We start from the raw sequence: 19624 nt of genomic DNA, 5'->3' as shown, positions 1-19624 counted from the left end.
TATATGTCCTGCTGTCTTGGAAAAGTGACTAATTCATCCAACCCATCAGGCAGAAGGTTCACGTGTGTGACATGTACCACTAGGTTTGAGGGCAGTTTCTTTCATTGCAATTATCATATTCCTTTGTGAACCTTTCACTAGTTTAAAAAAAAGCTTTTGCTATGTCATAACTGAACTGTCTGTAACTCATTGATTTTACTTCTGTACTATGTATGCAATGACTACTTGCACAGTTCACAAAACGATCTTTCTCACTGAACGTGACGATAAACTTGGTTGGTGTATTCCCTGTTGGAAACTATTTTTAAGCTGTAAACAATCCTGTGTCTGCATGGGGTTTTCTTTGGGAGCTCCGGTTTCCTCCCACCATTCAAATAAAACTTGCTAGAGATGTTGGTTAATGGGATGTAAATTGGGCGGCACAGACTTGCAAGCCAAAATGGCCTGTTTCCGGGCTGTATGTCCAATCAAAAAAAAATAAATCACCAAGTCTCCCTCAAATTTTGAGGTTGTTGGCACAATTGCAGAAGGCATGGATTTATTAGCTCATTGTCAATTCCTGTAATATATTTCCATTATTTTGGGAAGAAACTCCTTGATTTTTTTTGCCATTTATTGTGGTCTGTGACCTCCAATTATTCAGTCAGGGTTAAATAAGTTGTATTAAACAGAGAATTCCTGATCATGAAAAATTACAGTTAGATCAGTGGAAATTGATTTTTATGGAAATTCCCAAAATTTCTACATCCATGCAAATTAAAGCAAGTTTTTTTTTTGGTTCATTTTTTTTGTCTGTGTGAACTGCATTTATAATAGTTTATCTGAACACTGGAATCAGTAGAATTTTATGATTTTAATATGTCTGTATATTAAACTCTTAAAGAGACAAGGTAATTTTTAGTACATTCAATGTTTTCACATGTAATGGGCAAGGTTACTATTGATAAAAGTTCCAAATTTACTATTTTAACCATTCATTTCCCCACTAACCGTATATTTACTGGCGCAATGTTGAATATAATTTTCAAGGTGAAAGCCATGACTGTTTTATGGTGCATAAAACTTCTTACTACATTTCAATGCCCTTGTTAATCAATTTAATTCATACTTCTTGAATTGTTGAGGTCTTGCATTTCTGTCCTTGGTTTCTGTCCTTGATGTGTGATGCATTTCAAGCTACCAGCTTTGCTCTGTCTTTCAATCTGTCCCCTGGATGAAAGCCATGCCAGTTTGGTTCTGATTTCAGATTCCTGCTGCAATTCTTTTGAAATTATAGGTTTGCTAGTAGCAATGTGGTTTAGTAAATCTCAGGAGAGCATGCCAGCTACTTGTTTGAAAGTGGGGTGGGGGGGGGGGTCAACCAAATGTTGCAATAGCAACAGAAGTCACTCTTCCTGGGACTTTCAGCACACAGTGGAAGGTAGAGAAGCTCCTGCAATGGCAGGAAACCATTGAAAATTAATTTGAATTGGAACATAGAACAAAACCGTACAGGCCCTTCAGCCCTTGATGTTGTTCCAACTCAAATATTCCTAAAAAAAATATTAACCCCCCCCCACCTTGTAATCCTCTATTTTTCATCTGTCCATGTCTTGGAGTCTTAAATGCTCCTAATGTTTTGCCTCCACCACCATTCCTGACAAGGTATTCCAGAAACCCACAACTCTGCACTTACAAAAAAAAACACCCCTGATGTCTTCCCGAAACTTTCCTCCCTTCACTTTGTACTCATTACCTTTGGTGTTTGCTATTCCTGCTCTGGGAAACAGACTCTGGCTTTCCACCCTATCATAATCTTGTAAACCTCTAAGTATCCTCTCATTCTTCTGTGCTCTAAAGAAAAAGTCACAGCTCTGCTAACCTTGCATCATAAGACTTATTTTCCAATCCAAGTAACATTCTGGTAAATCTCCTCTGCTCCCTCTCCAGATCTTCCGCATCCTTCCTGTAATGAGATAACCAGAACTAAACACAATAATGTAAGAGTGATCTCACCAGATATTTGCAGAGTTGCAACGTGACCCCTCTACTCTTAACTCATTCCCCCTATTAATGAAGCCCAGCATTGCAAAGGCCTTTTTAATTATCCTATCAACCTATGTGGTAACCTAGAGCACACATGTCAAACTCTGGCCCGCAGGCCAAATTTGGCCCACGATATAATTATATTTGGCCCGCAAGATCATTTCAAAAATGTATTAGAGGTGGCCCACCCTGCAGCGAGAGCTGATGCTGTTTTTTGGTAATGTCACCCCCAGCATCCTCTCCCTTCATTGCACATCCTTCCCCACCCCCTAACTATGACCTCCCCCCTAAAACCACCCCCCTTAAAAGATGGCCAGAATATTCTCAAAAAGGAATCCAGAATGGTAAAGTTCCACAAACCTGCTGGGAATCCTAACAACACCCGGGCATCAGATCCACGGGACGCGGAGGGAGCAAGAGTGTTGCAGGTTGACTGTGCAAATTTTGAGAACGGGGAAAACAAAATTGTAACACGAGAAGTCTGTCGATGTCATCAGCCGGAAAGCCAGTTGGAAGGCTCCCCGCACAACCAGTCACTTCTCCCACCTGTCGAGCGGTGCGTCGGATTGGCGAGCGCCTGTGATTTCCTGTCAGTGCGACGGACATGGCAGGCTGCGCACGGCCCCCGCTGTTCCTCAAAGGCTGATCGGCAGCGTGCTGGGCCTGAGTGGGTGGGTAAGCAGGGGTGGGCAGAGGGTGTAGGTGAGGAGTAATGGGCAGGGGAAGTTATGGTGGTGCGAGGGGCAGTTAGAGGGAGGGATGAGTAGAAGGAGGGGTGGATAGGGAAGAGGTAAAAGGGGAGGGGCAGGGCGAGTAGGGGAGGGGTGATTAGAGGGTGAGAGACAGGTAGAGGGAGGAACAGGTTGAGGGGATAGGCAGTAGAGGGGCGTGTATAGGATGGGGTGGGTAGAGGCAGAGCGAGTGGAGTGAGGGGTGAGTAGAGGTTGGGTAAAGGACTGGTCAGGTAGAGGGATGGTGGGTCGAGGGTGAATAGAGGCCTAGAGCCTGAGGAGTGAGCAGGAAATGCTGAGTCCTGATGCAGGCCAAAATGGACACAGCCTGTGAATGCTGACTACATCTCCACAGGGACCAAATAGGTTTCCCTCAGGTCAAGCAAAGGGTGAACTTGAGCTACCTACTCCTGACCTGTAACATTATCCTCCTAAAGTTATATCCTAAAGTTTAACATTACATATGTTGAAAGAAGAGAAAACATGCAGATGTTGTTGAAAATTTTCAATAAATATTTAGTTCGGCCCTCGACTTAGTCCAAGTTTTTAATTTTGGCCCTCCGTGAATTTGAGTTTGACACCCCTGACCTAGAGGGATGTATGGATTTGGACCCAAAGTTCCCTCTGTTAATCCACACTTTTAAGAAACCGACCGTTAACCCTGTACTCAGCCTTCTGGTTTGTCCTTCCAAAATGCATCACCTCACACTTATCCGGTTGAACTCCATCTGCCACTTTTCAGCCCAACTCTCTATCCTGTCTATATCCTTTTGTAACCTATAACAACCTTCAACTCCATCCACAACTCCTTCAATATTCATGTCATCCACAAACTTACTGACTCATCCTTCAGCTTCTTCATCTAGATCATTTATAAAAATCATGAAGAACAGGGGTCTTGGAACAGATCCCTGTTGAACTCCATTAGTCATTGACCTCCAGACAGAATACTTCTGTCCACTTCTACTCTCTGCTTTCTACCTGCAAGCCATTTTTTAATCCCCACAGCCAAGGTTCCATAGATCCCATGCCTCAAGACTTTCTGAACGATGCCTTACTAAAATCCATGTAGACCACATCTACTGCCTTGCCCTCAATTTCTTTTGTTACCTTCTCAAAAACTCAATTAGGCTTACACAACCTTCCCTTCACCAAGCCATGAGTAGACTGTACTTCTCCAAATGTTCATAGGTCCTATCTTTAAGAATCCTCTTCAATAGTTTGCACACCACTGATATAAGACTCACTGGTCTATAATTTCCATGATTTTCCCTATTACCTTTTTTAAACCAAGGTCGACATTTGCCATTCTTCAATCCTCTGGCATCTCCCCTGTGGCCAAAGAGGATTCAAAAATCATACTACTGTTTCAGCTATCTCTTCCCTTACTTTTCCTCAGCAACCTGGGGTATATCATGTCTAGCCCAGGGGACATCAATCTTAATGTTTTTGAGAAGATCCAACACTTCCTCTACCTTAATCTCAACACTGTCTATTCCAACCTCACCCTGATCTAGGTCCTTTTGTGAAAACTGAAGCAAAGTATTCATTTAGAACCCCTCCCTCCAGGCAAATGTTGCCTCCTTTATCCTTTAGCGGCCCTACCTTCATTCTCGTCATCCTTCTGTTTTTCACTTAATGCATAGAATCTCTTGGGATTCTCCTTAATTCTACATGCCAAGGTCTTCTCATGCCCCCTTCAAGCTCTCCTAAGTCCTTTCTTCTTCCTGGCTACCATATACTTCTCATGAGCCCCTCTTGTTTGCTGCTTCCTATATCTAATATATGCATCCTTCTTCCTCTTGGCTAGCTGCCTCACTTGTTTCATCAACCATGGTTCCCTTTTCCTACCACCTTTTCCTTGTCCCAATGGGACAAAACTATCCTGAACCCAGCATGTGGTCCCTAAACTTCCTCCACATGTTCTGTGGTTTCTCCCTTGAACATCCATTTCCAATTTACTTTCACTAGTTACTGCTTCATCCCATCATAATTAGTCCTTCCCAAATTAAACACTTTACCATTTTGTCTGCTTTTATCCTTTTCCATGGCTATGCTAAAGCTCAAGGAGTTGTGGTCACTCTCACCAAAATGTTCCCCCACCAAGAGGTTCCCCATCTGACCAAGTTCATTTCCCAGGATTAGATCCAGTATGGCTTCTCCTCTTGTCAGCTAGTCTACATAATGTATCAAAAATCCTTCTTGGACACATCTGACAAATTCAGCTCCAGCTATCCCTCTTGCAGTAAGGAGGTGCCAGTCAATATTAGGGAAGTTGAAATCACCCATAACTACAACCCTGTATTTTCTGCACCAATCCAAAATTTGCCTGCTTATCTGCTCCTTGGTGTCCTGAGGGCTATATGGGGACCTATAGTCTACTCCCAGCACAGTGATAGCTCTCTTTCTATTTATGACTTCTACCCACACCGATTCAGTGGATACTCTCTCTCTATAGCCTCCTCCATTTCTATAGCCAAGATACTATCCCTGACGAGTAATGCTATTCCACTCCAGCCCCACCCCCCCACCCTTTACCTTCCATCTTAATTCTTTTTAAAAGGTACCTGCATCAGGCAATCCTGCCTGTCTTCCAACCAAATCTCTGTAATGGCCATTATACTAACTTGCTTTGTTTTCACAATGTGGTTATCTGTCAATGTTAAAATCCAAAATGGCATCATTGCGGCAACATTTTGTGAATGGCCTGAATCGCACACAAAATTAAGTTTTTCACTGTCTTGGAACATGTGGCAATAACAATAAATAGGTCCACAAACAGGATTGCCTTGTAATATAACCCAGTCTAATACAAAATAGAGAAGATCTTGTAGACGTCCTTGAGAAATAAATTTGTCACTTACGCTGCCTCATTTGGCCAAACAAGTGAGGTTTCTCAACCCTGGTTAATCTATTGGCTTCCTGAGACACTGCATTGAAATGTAATGGAAATGTTTCTCTTTCATAAAAAACCAAGTGTACTTTGTTCTGTTTACAGCAAGATCTATCAGTGCAAGGGATAGAACTTCAAAAATATAACAGGTTCTTTGGTTAAAAGAAATGAATTTATTTTGTACAATGTGTTACACAGATTAATAGTGTTATTTGTCATATTCTCATACAGGACCACTTGTCTCCACAGGCAGAAAAAAATCTTTTTTATTGAATGTTAGCTGCGCCTTTGTGCCGGTTGGCTTGCTTCACTCGTTTCCTTCTAAGTGTTTGTTTTGTTGACTGCATTTTTTTTCCACAAAAAAAAATGTGCTGTGGAAACCAGTGGTGGACTAACTACTACCTGGGCCCCTCGGCTGAGCTTTAGTAAGGCCTCCCCTCTCTTCCCCCACCCCCAACCTGGGTAATGCCTTCCCCTCACATATTCTAAATTTATCCACTGGGTATGAACTCAGGGTGTGCATGTGTACACTGTGCTTGGCGATTGCACGATAGAATTGGTGGGCAAGGTGGCAATAGCCCAAGTGGAGAGGGGCGTATTTAGAGAGGTTGGGCAGTTAGTGGGGTTCCTTGGTGCTGGCCACTAACAGGGACCTCATTGCCAGACTCTGACACACTGCTGTATTTGGGGCAGTTTTTCCTGTCCCTATTCGGCTCTCTGCTGTGCGACACCCCCCGGCTTGTACCAACCCCAGCCAGCCGCCCCACCTTTCAGCTATTTACAACAGCCATTGCAATTTGGAAACTTTGGATACAATTTCCAGAAACTGTTCTATCATTCATAATTTAAACAGCATGAATAATTAAAGTGATCACTTACTCTGCTCCCGTAGCAGAGTCCAGGGTTAATTGAATCAGTTGTCTCCGACTTTTCTGGGAGTGATGCTGGCGCAGTATGGGTCTATTTCTGCTGCAAGACAAACCTCAGACTCTTGCATGCTTTTACAAACGTGAGCATTGATTGACAGGTTGCATTGGGACCGGCAGAGCTAGAATGATAGATGGGACCGAGACCCTATTGCTGGTTGGGTGAACGCGGTGCTTCCGCGACCGTGAGGCATGAGCCTTGATTGAGTGACTGGTACGACTACACTACTATGTATAATGTTGTATTAGTACTACATGTAACACTATCGTGTTATATGGCGAGCTCTCCACTGGCCACCGTGACAGAGGTGCACCAAAGAAAAGGTACAAGGACTGCCTAAAGAAATCTCTTGGTGCCTGCCACATTGACCACCGCCAGTGGGCTGATAACGCCTCAAACCGTGCATCTTGGCGCCTCACAGTTTGGCGGGCAGCAACCTCCTTTGAAGAAGACCGCAGAGCCCACCTCACTGACAAAAGGCAAAGGAGGAAAAACCCAACACCCAACCCCAACCAACCAATTTTCCCTTGCAACCGCTGCAATCGTGTCTGCCTGTCCCGCATCGGACTTGTCAGCCACAAACGAGCCTGCAGCTGACGTGGACTTTTTACCCCCTCCATAAATCTTCGTCCGCGAAGCCAAGCCAAAGAAAGAGTACTACATGTATAATAAAATATAGAGACAAGTTATATGAATCAATTACAGATGTTTTACTCTATACTCACATAATAAATAACTGCTTCCTGCTGGTTAGCAAATGAGCACCTGTGTGGATCACCATAGGGGGACACAGTTATTTTGTTTGTAATTTATCTGTCACATCATGCTGCCCCAGATTATTCAATAAATGGTGTTCACTTCGTATGGAAAGCGAGTGACTTGGAGCTCAGTATGCTGGAATAATAAGGAAGAATTTAGGAGCCCCCCCACCATCCCACGAGTCCTGACGAGCACGACATGGCCTGGCAGCAGTGCAGGCACCAAACAACCTATCCTCCAACTTGGATTGGTAGTTTGGTGCCTACTGTTAGCATTGTTGGGCTGTATCTTGGGGAGGGGGGGGGGAGAAGCTCCTAAACTCTTCCTTATTATTCAGCATACTGGAGATTACAGGCAGATTCGACCCCCAATCCTCCATCTTCCTGCTAAATATTAGATTTTTAACATCTCTCCGACTGAATTGGATGCTAAAAATCTAATAGTTTAGTGGGAAGGAGGAGGATCACACACAGTGGCATATCTTCATCTTGCCAGCTCGCAAAAACTACCATGCGTGTAACCCTGGCAAAGGCATGATGCTGACTCTGGCCACAGTCACTGGCTTCACCCGTCCAGTCCCGCAGTAAGTGAGAAACCAAGTCCAGCCTACCCTTTACTGAGTGAGTTGAAGCCGAGGCGCTCAGGTCCCCTTACCCTCTGAACCCTGGCTTCAGCCTATTCAGCTTGATGGTTAATCCGCCACTGCTAGAGATTTGCCAAGAAAGAAAGAGCACTGAACTGTTCCAGATAGTCATGTAGCAATTTCATGTGCTTCGTTTGTAGTTAATGAAAGGCAGTTATTTGTATGGTGAATTGATTATTTTTTGTGACTACATTGGCCTCCAACTTTTGTATTGTGAGAGTGTGATGATTTACATAAGATTAAAAATGGCTTATGCTGGAAGTGAAATTGTTAAACAAAATTGTATACAATTTCTCAAAAAACCCAGCACAGATTGTTCAGACGTTTTAGTGAAGAGCCATTAGTGTGCTGAATATTAGCATTTTGATCAACTCGTAAAGTGAGGCAAGCTAACAAATGCCTGATGTTCGCTCGATCTGCTAACAGTGAAAGCATTTGGCTGGATTTGGTGTACCTGTCTTCCTGCTTGTACTTAAACTTGATGGGGTAGATCAAATGAACTGACAATCTTCTTTCCCCCCCTCCCCCCATTGCCATGCCTGTTTGTTGGAGGCATCCAGCAAACCATAGCAAGGTCGCTCTCAGTGGTCAGTATGCTGTTAAGATAATGCTTAGAAACCCTTATTGCACTTCACAAAAGATGCTGGGACAGAGCTTTGGCTCCTGGCAAAGTTTTAGACCAGCTGTTTAAACTGTTAAAAATATGTAAACATTTGAAGACATTTTAAAGAAAAAAATAAAACAAGTCACAAACAATTAAAAAACAGTAAATTATTTTTTATTAAAAGTGAATTTTAGCTTCCCATCTATTCCAGTGTTAGCATGTAAATGGTGAATCTGATTTTATGCTAAGTCTGGCTGGTGAAGGACTAAATGTTGCCAGCATTGTCTGTTTCCTTATAACCTGCTCAATTTTGCCCAATGAGATAAACTTGGACAGAAAATGGTTTCCTTGTGTATTGTATATGTGCTCAGAACGGTGCTTTAAAGTATATCCTCTTCTGGAAAGGGAAAGATGAGAATAAAACCTGATCATTTAAACTGAAGAGAAATTTCAGATCTCAAATTTATTGTCAGAATAGATGCACGACATCACACAACCCTGATATTCTTTTTACTTTGGGGAAAATAAAATGACACAACGTACACATGTAAACAAACTGACTGCACCGTACAGGAGAATTTAAAAAAATCAATAAAGTGCTAAAGTAAGAAACCTTAAATGAATCCCTGATTGAATATGATGTTGAGGAGTCTAATGGTGGAGGGGGTAGCAGCTGTTCCTGAACCTGGTGGTGTGAGTCTTATGGCGCCTCTACCTCTTTCCTGATGGTAGAAAAGAGCATGTGCTGGGTGGTGTGGATCGTTGATGATTACTGGTGCTCTCCAATGGCAGCATTCTCTGTTGATGTTCTTTCTGATGGGGGGTAAATGAAAGTAAAATACCTCAAAGTAAATTGAACAATATGGAGAATTTGTACATGGTGAGTTGAACAATGAAATATTTAATATTGAAGTAAGAACTATTCAGTATAAATATTTGGTGTAAATTGTGCTGGAGTGGACTAATTATTTGGGCTATTTTTGGACAAGGTGTTGTGTAAGTATGCTATATATGAGTTAGCTTTATTTCAAAACATAAATCTTGACAGATGCCCAGCCTTGACGCTCGAGATTCTGAAGTACATGCTCGGTGCTCATTTTGTTTTAAAGGTAAACTTAAAATAGATTTGACATTTTTCATAATATACCTCTAATTTTGTTTTCTTTTTTTTTTGCAGCAAAAAAGGCTTCAATGTTCGATCGTTTGGTACGGGGATGCATGTGAAGTTACCGGGACCTGCTCCGGACAAGCCAAATATATACGATTTCAAAACTACATATGATCAGATGTACACTGATCTCATTAGGAAAGACAAAGAACTGTATCCATGAGGCACACTATTTTTAGGTCACTGGTTCCAAGGTGTCTGTGTTTAGATTTTTATTGTAGTGGGGAGACATGCCACAGTTTTGTAAATTTACCGGGTAGGAAAATGTAATGTCAAGGGTGAGTCAGGTCCTTGTGTTTCATCAACTTCTGTTTATCTTGTATTTTAATTAATGAAAGCATTCTACAAATACAGTTAGGATTAGATAGAAGAAACTCCTGTTGGTAAGGATACATGTCTAGTTTTACGGTAATAGACTGCTGCGTGCCCATTAATTTCCCACTTTGACTTTAGTTTAGAAATGTCATAAAATTGAAGAGATGGGTCTTGAGTGCTGCGCATCCATTTATTCAGACGTAATAGGATTAGAGTGGCAATTTAACGTGATATAACTAGTAATATTGAGTTATTTTTCTAAATAAGGACTGTCTTAGAGGAAACCAATTGAAGCAATAACAGAAGAGACATTATTACTGTACTTTAACATCAGTACAGTGATATTTAGCCCTTAACAAATACTCTTGCCTAAAACTGCATCTGAATTCAAGTGATTTTAGAATCCCAAGGTGTAGCATTCTTAATGCAGGAAATGTGCTTGTCCACATTTCAGAAAAAGCTAAGGAAAAGCCTGCCTTTACCACATTTTCCTTCAAAATGAGTTAATTTATTATTACAAGTAACTTGCATTAAATTCTTGTTCTGTTTGTTAATTATAAAAAAAATACAATTATCAAATATTTTTGGCAATGTTGAGCACACAGCTAATGAAGTATTTTTAAAGTGTATTCACTGTTGCAATGTAGGAAATGTGGCAGCTAATTTTATGCACAGCAATTTTCCACAAGCAGCACGACGATGAGCGGAAATTTGTTTTTATAATGCTGATAGAAGGATGGTTCCAGAAATTCCCCACGTTTGCTCACCTGGCAGGGAATACGAGGTCCTCAATTATTGTTGCTTCTAAGAGATGGAATCTTCAACAATGTAGCACTCTCAGCACTGTGCTAGAATATCAGTTTGGAGACTACAATCTGACAGCCAACAAGAGTGTTACCAACTGAGCCTCAACTGATGCAAAATTTAAATTGTTAAAGAATATAGTCTTTCAGTGTGTCCTCTATTTGGCTTTCACGTTGATTGTAAGGTGAGAGCAGCGTATAAATTTAGTGTAGAAATTGAAAGCAATAAGCTATTGATCGAAATCCTTGGGTTTGTGGGGCCAACTCAATTTGGGCACAAACTGAAACAATCGACCTGAGCCTAATGAATCCCTGAACATTTTAAAAGTTGTTAAATAGGTAACTTACTGATGCTTTTCCTCCATTTCTTAACTATTTTCCTGCAAAAGTTGTGTTAGTAGTTTAATTGCAAAAGCATTGCTTTATTTTCTAAAATCTTCTTGGCTAGCACCATGTTATTTTAGAAATGGGAGATCTCACTGTTAGCTTTTATTGGCAGATGGCTAACTACAAAAGTTTTTTTTTGTAACAAGTAACCCAGAATTATTATTGGTTCTGTTTGGGCTCAATAGATGTGTTTAATTACCCCTATACATAATCTTTTAATCCCGGGATTTCAATTTAAAAAGTAGTGAATTTACTGAGTGTTTAGCTTATTTTTGCAACCATGTTCAATGTCTTATTTTTAATCAGTTAAACAATTCTACAGTAAAATTACTCAACAAAATGTGTGAACAAGAAGTGACTTTGTTTTTGTCCATTTAAATAATTCAGATTGAATACTAATAGAAAAAGTAAGCCGGAAATGGATTTAATTTAGCCTTGTAGTTCAGGGCCTACTGCATATCACTGGTATCCTAAGGAAACTGGTTATTTTACTTGAAGGATAGAATGAAATAACATTTAAAAAGGCTTTTAAAGCAGGAATAAACAGTACTTAAGTTGGAATTGTTTAGCTTGCACAAACATTTCATAGATTTACAGTAACTTGTTGAAATTTGATTTTGATACTGAAAATCAAAAGCATGAATAGGCAAATTTGTCTATTTGCTGTTTTGTAATCTCAGTAGCAACATTTTGGAATAGAGGGAACAAAATACAATTTTGCAGAAATACAATTGACAGTATTTTTTGGTTTTCTGTTGCTTTAGCAGTGCAGAGTTTAGTGTTGCATTACTAAAGATTGTGCCATTTGTCAAAGTGATGCTGCCAAGCCTTGGTGGCACAAGAAACCTGCATCTTAATTCTGTCTGAGCTTTCTTCTTGAGGCTTGGAGAATTGCAACTGCCTATTTTGCTGCAGTTGTTTTGCTGAAGTTTAAGTTAGAACATCGATCTGTTAATTTCAGTAGCAGAGCCCATATGCAAATCAGATGCAGGATTCCTTCAACTGAAAGGTGGCAAAACTTGTCAGGAAACGGTAGTAAAGTGAAGATAGTGCAGCAAGGATGACAGGCAGGTGATGAGACAAAATGATGGCTGGAGAAATGACAGCGACACGGTGCATTGAAAAACTGGTCTGAAGGTATTAAACTTAAAAGCACACAGCATGGTGGATGATATTGCACAGCTACAGATTGGAGAGTACGATGTGATCAGTACTGAGTCGTGGTTAACGGATGATATTGGGAGCTGAACGTCCAAGGATACATGGTATATTGCATAGGTAGGCAGGGGATGACTTGGCTCTATTAAATCTTTGGAAAGAAGGGACATGGGATCAGAAGAGGGAGAATCCTTATGGATGGAGTTAAGGAATGGTAAAGGTAAAAGGACACTAATGGCAGTTATGTATAGGCCTCCAAACAGCAGTTTGTGGAATGCAAAATACAACTGGAAAGGACAATGTTACGAGAATCGTGGTGGATTTTAACATGAAAGTAGATTGGGAAAGTCAGGTTGGTATGGGATCTCAGGAGAGAGAGTTTATGGAATGCCTACGGGATGGCTTTTTGGAGCAGCTTGTTGATGAGCCCACCAGGGAATTGGCTGTTTTGGATTGGGTGCTGTCTAATGAACCAGAGGTGATTAGAGAGCTTAAGGTAAAGGAACCCTTAGGAGATATTGATCACTAAGTTCACTTTGAAATTTGAAAAGGAGAGGCTAGAGTCCTATGTGTCAGTATTTCAGTGGAGTAAATGAAATTACAGACACATGTGAGAAGAACTAGGCAAATTCTAATGGGGAAGAGAAGAATCAGCAATTGCTGGAATTTCTACAAGAAATGAGGAAAGTGCAGGTCAGGTATATACCAAAAAGAAAGAAATTTGTGAATGGGAAAAATGAGACAATTGTGGCTGACGAGGGAAGTTAAAGCCGAAGTAATAGAGGGGGGCATACAAGGAAGCAAAAATAAGTGGGAAGATAGAAGTGGGAAACTTTTTAAAAGAAAACTTATTAAAACTTAGAGAAGACAACTAAGAAGATGATTAGGAAGGAAAAGATGAATTATGAAAGGAGATGAGCAAATAATAGAATACTAAAATCTTTAAAAAATATATAAAGAGTAAAAGAATGATCTTAGGACTGATAGAAAATGACATTGAAGAAATTGTAACGTGAGCCAAGGAGATAGCAGAATATTTTGGATCAGTCTTCACTATGAAAGACATTAATAGCATACTCTCTTCATGGCTCTCTGGGAAGAGAAGTAACTACAATCAAGATCATGAATGGTCTGAGGGTAGATAAGTCTCCTGGACCAGATGAAATGAACCCTCATGTTCTGAAGGAGGTGGCTGTAGAGAATGGTGAGGCATTGGTAATGATTTTCCAGGAATCGATGGATTCTGGCATGGTTCCATAGGACTATAGGATCGCGAATGTCACTATGCTGTTTAAGAAGGGAGTGAGGTAGCAGAAAAGGAATTATAGACATTTTGTCTGACATCGGTGGTCAGGAAGCTATTGGAGTCTGTTGTCAAGGATGAGGTAATGGAATACCTGGAAGTGCATGAAAACTACGCCCAAGTCGACATGGTTTCTTTAAAGGAAAATCTTTCCTGACAAACCTATTGCAATTTTTTGAAGAGATCGCAAGTAAGGTAGATAGGGTAGATGCAATGGATGTTGTATATTTGGACTTTCCAAAGGCCTTTGACAAGATGCCGCACTAAGGCTGCTAAACAAGTTGAGAGCCCGTGGAATTACAGGAAGGATATGACCATGGGTAAAGCATTGCCTGATCAGCAGGAATCCGTAGGAGTTGATGTTGGGGCTGTTCTTTTTTTAACCATTGTATATAAATGATTTGGATTTTGGAATAGATGGTATTGTGGTTAACTTTGCAGATGATACCAAAATAGTGGTAAGGGAGGTGACGCTGAGGATACTGAGAGGCTGCAAGGAGACAATGATAGATTAAGAGAATAGGCAAAGAGGCAGCAGGTGAAATACAGTGTGGAAAAATTATTGTCATGCATTTTGGTGGAAGAAATAGAGGGATAGACTATTATTTAGATGGGGGAGAAAATTCAATATTCTGAGGTGCAAAGTTACTTGGGAGTCCTTGGTCAGGATATTCTGAAGGTCAGTCTTCAGGTTTTGAGTTGGTGGTGGGAAGGCAAATGCAATGTTGGCATTAATTTCTCGAGCAAGATCAGAGATGTAATGTTGAGACTTTAGAATGCACTAGCGAGACCTCACTTAGAGTACAGTGTACTGGTTTGGGTGCCTTATTTGAGAAAAGCTGCTCTGGCGTTGGAGAGGGTTCAGAGAAGATTTACAAGAATGATGCTAGAAATGAAAGGATTTGCATATGTGGAATGTTTGTCAGCTCCTGGGCTGTACAGAAGGATGAGGGGGGGGAACGTCATAGAGGCAATTTGAATACTGAAAGGCATGGATAGAGTCGATGTGGCAAGGATGTTTCCCATGGTAGACAGGAGCGCACAACTTCAGAATAAAAGTGCATCAACTTAAAAAAAAATGTGGAATTTTTTTCTTTAGTCAGAGGGTCGTGAGTTTGTGGAACTTGTTGCCACAGGTGGCTGTGGAAGTGAGTTCATTGGTGTATTTAAGGCAGAGATTGGCAGGTATTTGATTAGTCATGGCATCAAGAGTTACAGAGAGAAAGCTGGGGAGTGGGGGCTGAGTGGAATAATGGATCTGCTCATGATTAGAATGACAGCAGATTTAATGAGCCAGTGGGGCTTATTTCTATTCCTCTTGTGATTTTTATGACCATCTGTTGTCCCTTTTGTAAGACTAGAAACGTTCAGATTTTAAGGCAATTTCTTTCCACCATACTTATGTGGTTTTCTGGGTTCCACTTGGGATTGTGAACTTGAGATTTTCATTTAATTCTCATTCTGTAAATTTACAGTGTGGGTGGTCGTGCTGTGCAGTGGCATTCTTCAGGATGTCCAAAGATTCCTTGAAAATGGAACATTTACACTAAAGATTTCAATGGCACTAAGCTGCTTGTCTATGACGATGCGCAAGTTCTTCATATTCAAACCAAAATTAGTAATTGTATGGGCTTTTATTAAACTGGTAATAAGCGAAAACACTGTTCCATAACAATGCAAATTTAGGACGATATTATAAATTACCAAAGGCTAGAAAAGGCAGCTCGATGGAAATATGAGATGAATAGATAAAATGCAAGTAGGCTTTTTCCACTGAGGTTAGGTGAGCTGCAGACCAGAGCATTTGAGTTCAGGGTGAAAGGAGAAAGGTTTAATGGGAATATTAGAGGGAACTTCTTCACGAAGTCATGAGAGTGTGGAACAAGCTGCCAGCTGAAGTAGTGAATACAGCTCAATTTTAACATTCAAGAAAAATTCTAATAAAAACCCATAAAATTTGGGCAGATACATTGATGAGAAAGGTATGGAGGGACATGGAATAGGTGCAGGTCAGTGGACTAGGCAGAATAAAGAATAATGGTTTGGCACAAATACTTCTAACAGGCAGAACAAAGATGAAAGATTTAGTTTATAGACACTTAATCAAATGAAGTTTGAGAATTTAAGCAAAATAGATTTAATAAAATGGCATTGATCTGCCTATGGTATATTTGAAAACTTCAATGAATTGCATACACTGCTATTTTTAAGTTCTGCGTAAAGCCTGTTGCGACCAAGGCCATTAATTAATGTACCCTTACTTGCCCTTGAACTGGTGGTGATGAGCCAGTTTTTTTTAACCACTGTAACCCATTCAAAGGTATTCCCACAGTTTGTTGAGTAGCAATTTCCAGTTTTTATACTCTCTGCCACAATGATTGTTATAAAGGCAGGGAAGTGTGATTTAGAGATGAACTTTTAGATGGTTTTCCCATGAAGCCTGGATGAGGTTTTGATTGTATTTTGAAGATGTTGCACATAGTATATTTAGTGAATATTTAGGGTGATAGAAGAGGTGCTGGTTATGTGGGGTTTTTTTTGTATTCCATCAGATTAGTTAGAGGTGGTGAAAATATTTTGGTGATTGCATATCATAGTTTTTGATTTTCCCCCACACCAGTCTGATTAAATTGGTTTTCTGATACTACCTGTGATGATGAGTCGTTCTAGAAAATCGTATATATTTTTGAAGATCATGTGGAAGTAGTTCAGCTGCCTTGATGGTTGGCTAATACTTCTCCAGGATGGATGTTACCTACCACTCATCAGGTTGTAGTAAAAACACAATGCTGGAGAAACTCAGCTGGCCAAATGATGTTCTTTATGTAGCAAAGATAAAGATACATATGCAACGTTTTGGGCTTGAGCCCTTCATCAAAGAATGAACAAAATGTGGGCAGGTGCCTGAACAAAATTGTGGTGGGGGGTGGGGGGGCGCAGCGCGCAGATTGTACCCATCATCCAATTCCAGTTTTGTTCCCACTGTCAGCTGTCTCATTTGAGGTATTACAAATGTAACTGACCATCACTAGTGAGCATCTCAAGATGAAGCAGCTAAAAATGGTTGGGTATAGGACACTCTTCTAGGGACCTCCTGTAACAATGGCCTGATGTCAGTTGACATCAAACTTGTTCTCAGTATGATCCCTTGATATCTATAGACTTTCTACAACTCCTTGTGTTCAAATTGAAGTTGAATGTTGCCCTGATGCTGTGGATCATCACTTCATCTGATCACTTGAATGCAGATGTTTTGTCAGCATTTGAATTGAGTAGACTGCATTAATGAGGGAATGAATTGGGAGTGTGTACTACCACTTTTTAAAAGATTAGGTGGAGAACATAATAATTGGCTGCCTTACTTCCTGTGCTTTCCTGTTATCTAGTAGATGCATTTATTAGCCAACAGTTAAAGTAGTTCTGAAGCATCTTTTTATCTCTAAAGGCAGCACATAGCATTTGCTGCTACATCCATTCCAATCTTTCAGAGCATGTCTCTGGGAGGATGTTGAAAAAATTCACCGATCTGACACTTCTGGTTTATAAATGCATTAGTTTTTTTTGCACTCCTATACTGGGCTCCTTCATTGTGTTAATACTGCAGGACTGAAAATGTTCTATTTAGCAGAGAGCTTATATCATTCATAGCGAAGATGTGATACTCTCTCTCGTCCCTACCTCCCTGGCATCATGTCTGCAATTTAGAAAATGTTCAAGTGTGATCTATTACATTTCCCTCCAGGTTGATGCTCTTGGCATGATCTTGATCTGTCAGATATATTTTAGATTTGTGGTACCTCTGAGCTATTCCAAGTGATGGATGTCAAAGCCTCTTGCACAGGGAAGTTTGTGTCCTTGCCCTCCAAGTTGAGTTCACCATGGAGATGGATACTTGGGTGTAGGCCTACAATTGACATGATTACACGAAATATGAGCTCGTCAATATTGAGACCTCCCAAGGGCATTGTGTCTCAACTATTAGCAAAATCATGCCTACTTTGGAATTGTAAAAACAAAGCTGGGATTTAAGCTGAAAATTCACATCCTGTTCATGTGACTGTTAGCTAATGGATCATCTGAAATTGCTGTTCCAATGTTAGATACAGCTTTAGTTGTTCATGCAATTATGCAGAACCCATAATAAACCCAACTTACTGCACTTTGCGGTTCTTGGCACTCTTGAAGCACGCAACCACCTGTGAGGTAATACACTGGAAGTCTGAATAATGCTTGATGCTGAAACCTGAAATTACAAGGAGAGTGTAGACTGTAAGACTGTGGAATTTAGAAGCCAGAGAATATTAGTAGAAGCTATGTATCAAACAGAAATTGCAGAAGACATAATGAGGAACTCGTCTGGTTGAGGAGCTTGGGATGAAGTTATAGCAATTTCTACCAGCCTTTCAGAAATAGCTTGAAGAAGCACTTAAAGCAATACAAGATTGTTCCGTATTTTTCAGCTGGCTTTAAATGTATTTCTTAATTATAGTGACTGTAACTATCTTTTCAGATGGTGAGTTCCAAACACCTGCAACACTCAGTGAAAAAGTTTTTCTCAGTCTCCCCTCTAACAGTTACAACTATACCCTTGAGACTGACCTTTATTTAGAGAAATGGACTGAACAGGAAAGGCTTATTTTTATACAGCATCATTAAATTTTCCATTAATTGTATTTTCCATAGAGTAAAATCCTCACCTAGTGAGACCCAGGAGACCTGCTGATACAGAAATTAGGAGCATCAAACAAATCTGGAGGAACTGAGGGTCAAGCAACATCAGTGGGAGCTAAAGAATGATTAATGTTCTGGGCCATGAAGGGTTGCGGCCTGAAATGTTGATCTTTTTCCTTCACTGATGCTGCTTGACCTGCTGAGAATTCTAGTCTCATTTGATAACTTGATATAATTCTCCAGTCCCGGCAAATACTCGGATCTCCTTTCGTAGCTCTCCATTGTGATAGCAGTCTTCTTGAAATTTGAAGATCATAAGTGTGCACATCAATACTCAAACTGTGACCCCACAGATGTTTTGGACTATTGTTTCCTCAAATAATCTCCTTATTCTTGCCCTTGTTGAGTGTGGTTAAAATAAATCTATGCACCGTATTCCTGATTGAGGATGTGCGCTCAAAAGCTTTCCTATAATTTGCTATCATGTGTATATTGTTGCTTTACACAAATGACTTCACTTTTGGTTGAATTTCAGTGCCCATTTTTTGTTCTGCCAGGCCAGGTCTGACATTTTCAACCTGCTACCTAACGATGCCAGGTCAGAATTTTTTTCTGTTTGGCATAACAATGCGTTCATTTGAATAGCTGCCTTGGTCATTCCAGATGGCATTTAAGAGTTGAGCCCATGTTGAGGCAAGTAGATCAGAGAGTAAGATGGAAGCTCATAACATTTTGGTCCAAATGGTTGGTTCTTGTGCTGTGAATTGTAGGTACTGCAGTTTATTCTCCACATTTATCTCTGGCTGTGTACCTGTAGTTCCTGGTTCTGTTTGAGATTTTCTAAATTTGATAAGTTGTTTAGCTTTGTGCAGGCATACTTTTTTATTGTGTTGCATGCTCTCTGCATCTGAAACACAGAACAGATCATATTTGACTTTTTAAAAGATTTTCTATCTACTGTCTTCACTTTAAATTACCAAAGTAATTTACTGAGCTGTATTGAGTCGTATACTTCAACTGGCAATAGTCTTTTGGGAATTCTTGTTCAAACTCTATTTTTAAAATAAAATTATGCTAGCCTCCCCAGTCAGTTCTTTATCCAGGTCAGGAAGACAGAAGTAAATCAGCCCATTGGTTTTGTGATTCATTTTGGAAATTGGGTTAGACTACATGTGTCGTGCCAGGTTTCCCAACCTGGTTAAATGAAAATGACATTTTGAGTTGCAGAGTTGGTAAA

The 19624-nt window shown here is 40.4% G+C and overlaps 1 protein-coding gene across 1 annotated transcript in view; it reads left to right on the top strand.

The window, feature by feature from the left end:
• ssu72 (SSU72 homolog, RNA polymerase II CTD phosphatase) overlaps nucleotides 1–19624 on the top strand; it is a 90510-nt gene that overhangs the window by 15433 nt on the left and 55453 nt on the right. The window contains exon 2 of the mRNA XM_069918796.1: nucleotides 9760–9903. Within this exon, the coding sequence (XP_069774897.1) occupies nucleotides 9760–9903 (144 nt within the window). The remainder of the gene's footprint in view (nucleotides 1–9759; nucleotides 9904–19624) is intronic.

This window comes from Narcine bancroftii, chromosome 2 (assembly GCF_036971445.1).
Source record: "Narcine bancroftii isolate sNarBan1 chromosome 2, sNarBan1.hap1, whole genome shotgun sequence".
Lineage (NCBI taxonomy): Eukaryota > Metazoa > Chordata > Chondrichthyes > Torpediniformes > Narcinidae > Narcine > Narcine bancroftii.
This window is presented reverse-complemented; position numbering and strand designations above follow the sequence as displayed.